The sequence below is a fragment of the Rhinopithecus bieti genome, unplaced genomic scaffold (genome assembly GCF_001698545.2).
Source record: "Rhinopithecus bieti isolate Rb0 unplaced genomic scaffold, ASM169854v2 scaffold_19708, whole genome shotgun sequence".
In the NCBI taxonomy this organism is placed as follows: Eukaryota; Metazoa; Chordata; class Mammalia; order Primates; family Cercopithecidae; genus Rhinopithecus; species Rhinopithecus bieti.
This window is the reverse complement of record NW_016810765.1, coordinates 2,317,718-2,324,439: the sequence shown is the minus strand read 5'-3', so window position 1 is coordinate 2,324,439 and position 6,722 is coordinate 2,317,718. Positions and strand designations below refer to the sequence as shown.

General features: G+C 53.1%; 1 protein-coding gene across 1 annotated transcript; it reads right to left on the bottom strand.

The window, feature by feature from the left end:
* Positions 1–5,169: 5,169 nt before the first annotated feature.
* On the bottom strand, positions 5,170–6,462 carry FOXB2 (forkhead box B2). The gene has a single exon (XM_017892698.1). It carries the CDS (start codon positions 6,460–6,462, stop codon positions 5,170–5,172), a length of 1,293 nt encoding a protein of 430 aa, XP_017748187.1.
* Between the last annotated feature and the right edge of the window lie 260 nt (positions 6,463–6,722).

The following is a 6,722-nucleotide window of genomic DNA, read 5'->3' as shown; positions in this document are numbered from 1 at the left end:
CCAATATTCTTTTAAAATGTTTTCATGAATCACTATGTTAGCTTTTAAAAGTTTTGATAATTTTATAACATCCTTTTAATGTGGCATCCACTGTGACTCTTCAGTCTAAAGAAATGTTACTATAATCATATAACTGTAGTTCTCAGATGCTTTATTTTCTGCTTAATGATATAGGTGCATATCATGTGACTGAATATAGATCATCTGAATATATTATGGGTTAAAACTCAGAATTTGAATGTCATGGACCATGCTAAAATTCAATAAAACTACATTTGGATGCAAGGGGGAAAGAGAAACATGTGGCTTGAATTTTCCTTAAAACACACGGGGAATAGTTAAAGGGGAAAAGTACTTGGGACAGAGTATAGCTGGAGTTTTGCCAGACTCATACCATTTAAACAATGGTTTAAGACTGAATTAAAATCCTAAGCAGATCTCTTTAATCTCCCCCAAAGGGTATAAGGTAGCTTTACAACTTGTGAAAGATAAAGTTAATGTAAATACTTTGAGTGAGCAAAATGGGGAACCCTGGACTTGAAGAAGTTGTTTTTGTCCTCTGAAATTCAAGGTCTTCCCACCTAAACTTGGATCCCTGCTCTGCCTTTAAACCCCAAAAGAGGTTAGGTTATGCCTGGCTTTTGCAACTATTTCTTTAGTTTTCCATTTTCAACGCCAACTCCACCCTGCTCTTGCACCCCCACGCAGAATCACAGACACATAATCTGGTTAACACAAATACCACTTCAAGCCCTTGCCACGTCATCCAAGCCTGAACATGCCCCCAGGCTATCCTTTCTTCCCATTTCATAGTTAGGTATGATGAAAAATGAAATGGCATTGGAATGAAATGGAGTGAAAATGGCAATTTTGTCAGATGAATGGAATTTAAGGGGGAATCAGTGACTTTAATGACCAGTGTTGCTTCTCCTAAGGCACTCTATTTCCACACTCAGCTGGAGTCTTCCTGTACTAGTGCCAAGCAGGCAAATGTCACCTGTGAATCCCAGGAGGAGATGTGTTGATCAGCCTTCCAAACTGCTCAATGCAAAGATGCTTGGAATTCAGCAGTGCCACTTCCAGCTAACTGGCTCTGATTCCTATGGATGCAACTAGTCCTCCTCCCTGGCTGGACTAATGCCAGTCTACTTAAGGAGATAATTGACCACAAGCCAGCCTGACTGACAGGCTTCCTAAGTGCCAGATGCCAACTGTGCCAGTACCAGCCCTTGTGGGAGGGCCTGTTCTCCTTGGGATGATAGCTAAGGTAGCTTCATCCTCACCTTGGCCCTTAACTCTGTTCTCAACTTCCCTCCAAAATATAATCAAGTGGTTCATTCCAAGTTGTTTTCTTTCCACTTTTATTTTAAGAATGTCAACATCTCCCTCCTTCCTCATTACTTCTCTTCATCTTTCTCAGGGTTCACTTAAGTGGGATACAGGCTAAACAACTACAGCCTTTTCTATCATCCTGGAAACTAGGAGGATGATTTCATGTTGAGAGGGTTACCAAAATTCACCATTAATTTATTATTCCTTTTATACAGGTTTTAGTGGTTCTCTATAAACTTCCATTATTGCCAAACCAATACTTTGTCAATGGCTGGGTCCCCATTAGCATGTTTAAAATAAGCACTAAACCTGGCTCCAATGTCTTTGGTGGATGTGTTTCGGCACTTGGGTATATAGATCTGATTCTGGTGACAGCAGTGAGCCTGGGCCTGGGGGTTTCTCCCAGTCCTGGTGTACCAAAGGTCTGTCAAGACTATTCCTTGCTAGTTTCCCGGCTTGGCAACGCGGTAGTAGGTGCTTCTGGGGATGAAGCCCTCACAATACAGTTAGGGTTCAACGACAGGCGCCATCTTAGTGAAGAAGGGTCTTCAGGGTGGTGTCCAGGGCTTTAACCGGGGTCTCCCTTGGGATCAGGGCCTTGACAGAAAAGCCCCTCGCCTTGTTTATTTACATGAATCCCCCTGTTCTCCAGTCTCCACTTCGTGCACAGCTTCCTTTGGGAACCAAGGTTCCCTTATGGATGAAAACTGTGCCTTCTCATCTCTGCTCTTTCTCTCCTTACTGTAAAAAATAAACAAACCCACTGTGTTTATCTCACTGATGCAGGAGGAGTTTCCACGGCAGGAGCTGGGTGCCGGGGGGCTTCATAGTCCATAGCGTCTTCTCTTTCTGGAGAGGCTAACCCTTGAGCCAGCCCACCCGGCGCCGCAGGTCGGTTTGGGCCTCACCTCTCTCCTGAAAGCAGGACCGAGGGCGCCCCTAAAAAGCACACTGGGCCTTTCAGGCAGGTGAGAAAGAAAGAGGAGGTGTTTTCAAGAAACCCTTGGGATCCCAGGCCCTTCTTCTGACCGGGTAACTCGCTGCTGCTAAACTAGGTTCGGGGCCAGGGCTTCAGACTCACCTGGAGATGGACAGAGAAGCCAGACCCCAGATTTATAACTCCCATGTCAGGGTCCCCTCCGCCTTCTTTCTTTTTTTCTCTTTCAATAGTCCCAGAATAACGGAAAGGAAAACCTCACAGGAAACCTGGCAGTCTCAAGCTGGAAGAATGGGATATACTCCCGAATTGTTTGAGCCCCCAAAACAAAACTTCTGGCCTGAGAAGTGTCTCCCAGGCGAAGTCAAAACTTTGAGGCACCCCGCAATGGGATTTGTAAATAAGGGATTCGTGGAAACACCTATTTTTAAGATGTAACCGAACTTCCACCCCATTCTTGCCCCTGCCATTGTCATTCTGTGCATGGGTCGTCTTTTGGTTTTTTATTCTGATGAAAGGTCAGAGGTGACTTTCGTTGGGCCTGGCTGGGCAGACGGAAGCTCATTCAAAGCAGACCTCTGCTAAAGGGTGGAGGGCGGAGGCCGGGTCGCGGCTTCCCAGGCCCCAGCCGAGGCGCCGCACCCGGCCGGGGCCTCCTGGCCCACTCCGGTAGCCGCTCTGCCTCGGCTCTGCAAACGCCGCTGCCCACGGGTTCCCTTCCCGCAGCTCTCGCAGCGTGGCTGCTGGCCTTCACCCACCAAGAGATCTGCGGGCCCAAGCCCCAGGCTGCGACCTCCCGCGAGGCGCGGTGCCCGCGCACAACAGGTCTTCTAGGAGGCGGTGGCTGGGCGCGCTTACCTAGTTAATGCGGCAGCGCCAGTGTCCCGGCGCCAACCCCGCTGCCTCCGTCCAGCACCGCAGACTTAAGGGGGCGCCGTCGGGCACCATCCCGCTGACACCGAGTTCCTGGCCTTAGACGGTAGTCTAGGACCTCAAAATGGGAGAGAGGTGACGGATAGTGGTGACAGGAAAAAAGCACTGTTGCGGGTTTTTGCTAATTCAGTCTCTACCATGGTGGTGGACTTAACTTCAATTAGGAACCCGGCATATTAAAAATAGGTGGTGGCCGGTCGCGATGGCTCACTCTTGTAATCCTAGCACTTTGGGAGGCCCAGATGGGAGGACTGTTTGAGCTCAGGAGTTCGAGACTAGCATGGTAAACATAGTGAGATCTCGTCTCTAAAATACTACCACTAATAATAAATAGATAGTAAAAGAGATGATGGTGTCAAAGGCTGAAAGGAGCAATGGAGGAAATCGGTGCCTACTGGTGGCTCGCCAGTGAATTCACCACTTTGAAGTTCTGAAGTTAAGAAATAAGAGGGAGGGGAAGGATTTGCAAAGCAACCTAACCTAACTGTGGGCACTCACCACGGCCTCATCCCTGGAGAATTGAAACACCTTCACACGGGGCCAGCATAGATATCCAGAGGGAAGCTTTAATAGAGAACACCGCGTACAACAACAGCAGACATAAACAAAGTCACAACCCGAACGCGGCGCGGACACGAGGCGGAGGTGACTTAGAGCCAAAGGGCAAAGCGGTTTCTCCCCACTCTACCCCCTTCCATTCCCAAAAGTGTGTCGCAAGTAAAGTGCTATTCCTGGGGCTCAAGAGGGGGGAAGGGCAACAGCGACAAGGCAAGTTTCTTTCCCATTCACGAATTGAAACTGAAGAATTAATTCGCCTGAAAGACGTAAGCGCCCGAACAGCACACGGAATACCAAAACAGCCGCAGCGTGCAAAGGTGACGGGGTGGTCCCCTTGCTTGCGTCCGAGGAGACTGGAAGGGAACAGCCATGAAACGCTCCTGCAAGCGTTAAGAGCAATATTGTCGAGTGATGTGCCGAGTTTTTCCTGCATTCATAAGTTAGGGGACCAAATCCCGCGATACAAGTGATTTGTTTCCTTAAAATTCCAAATGGAACAGATCGTGGGAATTCACATTATTCTTGGGCTCTCATCCGATTGATACACAAACGAGTTGCAGGTGGAAAGTCGCCTGTATTGTCTCTCTTTGGTTGTGTTTCCCAACTTTTGGAATTTGGGGCTTTACCCTTTAAGCTGCTGCCATTCTCTTTTGTGCAAACTAATTGCTCTAGCGGTTCCTCCTATCCTTTTTGACCCCTGGGTCAGAGCCAAGAAACTTAGCTGTTTCCCAAAGATATTTCGTGGGTTTCCCGCTGCCTCCTCTCCTCCCCTTCCCCCTCCAAAGCGACTTTATTTGTGACACCGTTTCCTTGCCCATTTAGCTGACCAAGAAAATAACGGTATCAAACGCTTCCTCTTTTCCTTCTCAAATAAAACGAGATTTCCTTAGTGGACAGCAGTTTTGTCTTGAATGTCCACGAGAGGCGACCGCCAAGGATGCGACCAGCAGAGAGAAACGTGGTGGCTGAGATCCGTTTCAGCGTCACTCTCTGTTGGATTCTTCCCGGGAGGTTTAGCTCTGCCAGCTTCTGCCCCCAGGAATAAGGGTCGGAATCCACTTCCAATTTACCAGCGAATGAGGCTTTCCTAACCTCCTTCGTTACCCCCCCATAACTTATCGATTTATATTAATTACAATAGAAACTCTTACCTGAAAATTGGCTTTCATTAATCTGATTGTACAACATAGTATAAACACAGACACCTGGAGGGTTATATTTATTTAGACCACCGGAGAAGCCACTTTTTGGGGTTGTTCGTCTATTTAAATACCTTCCTTTCCAGCAAAGGCTCAGACTCGCCAGCTCTGCCCAACCTGGCCAGGGCGCCCTCTCCCCGTCGGGTGGTTTGTGCAGTTCCGGGCCGGGCGTCTCTCACTGCGCTGGTCTCCCCTAGCCGGCCGGGTCCCCTAGGAGTGCACTAGCACCGAGTGCAAGGAGCCGCCCTTGCTCTCCGCCGCAGTAGGGGCTGTGGGCTCCAGCAGAGAGGCAGCCGGCGAGGCCGCGGCCGCGGAGCACACGGTGGATGGCGCCGGAGGCTGCTGCGAAGCCGCGGGGACAGTGAGCCCCGGCTGCAGCGCGGACACGGGCGGCAGCGCAGGCGTGGGCTTGATGGGCACCGGCACGGCAGGCAGGCTCTGGCTTGCAGAGTGGCACAGGGCCTTGACCGGGACCCCGAAGGCCCCATACTCCGGGCCTACTGGGACTCCGGCTGCGGCTGCGGCGGCCGCGGCGGCGGCCACTGAATCCATGACTCCAACGTGCGGCCACACTGAGCTGACGACGTTGCCGAGCTGGCCGGGCACGGGGTAGCCCAGGTGGTGCATGACGGACGCCAAGGGCAGCCCTCCAGCCTGCAGCACGCCCTTGTAGTCCCGGCCAATAATGTTCTCAATGGCAAAGGGGTGCTTGAAGCCTGATGTGGACGCCGCGGCCGCGGCGGCAGCGGCGGCGGCCGAGCCCAGCCCGTAAGGTGGGAACTGAGACAGGCGTCCCACGCTGCCCACCGCGGCTGCCGCGGCCGCCGCCGCCGCCGCCGCCACGGCCGCTGCCTCCTGCATCTTGCCGGGATGAGACGGCTGCTGAGGCTGCGACTGCTGGGGCGGTTGCTGCGGGGGCTGCGACGGGAGATGCGGAGGCGGCTGCGGAGCAGTAGGCGGTTGCTGGTGGAAATAGTGCACCATGTGAGGCGGCGGCGGCGGCGGCGGCGGCTGGGGTGGGTGGTGGTGATGGTGCTGGTGCGCGGCAGCGTGGTGATGATGGTGGTGATGGGGGTGGTGGTGGTGATGGGGGTGAAGGTGCCCTCCCGGCCCGGCGCCTGGCGCGCCCTTGGTGCTTCCCGCGTGCAGGTGAGTATGGTCGGCGCGCAGCACCTTGAAGCGCTTGCGACGCCGCAGGAAGCTGCCGTTCTCGAACATGTCCCCGCAGTCGGGGTGCAGCGCCCAGAAGCTACCCTTGCCAGGCTGGTCGGGGCGCCGCGGAATCTTGATGAAGCAGTCGTTGAAGGAGAGGTTGTGGCGCAGGCTGTTCTGCCAGCGTTGCGTGTGCTCGCGGTAGTAGGGGAAGCGCTCCATGATAAACTTGTAGATGTCGCTCAGCGGCAGCATCTTCTCGGCCGAGTGCTGGATGGCCATGGCGGTCAGCGAGATGTAAGAGTAGGGCGGCTTTTGGTCGCTGTAGGAGTTCTTCCCCGGCCGCGGCATCGCCCCCGGCTCCTCCACCGCCCTCCGGCCCGCACTGGGCCACAGAGTTTCTCCGCACTCCGCTCCTGGGGCCTGGCTGACCCCACGAATTCCCACTCCGCCCCTCCAGTCCTGCCACTTTGCCCTCTCGCCCTCCAGGCCCTCTCTGCTTCTCTCCCCGGCCTTCTCCGAATTGCCTGGTGTCTCCGACCTTGGCCTTTCGGGCCTACTCAGCTCTCAGAAGCTGGCAACTTCTGGCCCCGACGGTTGTCGACTGGCGC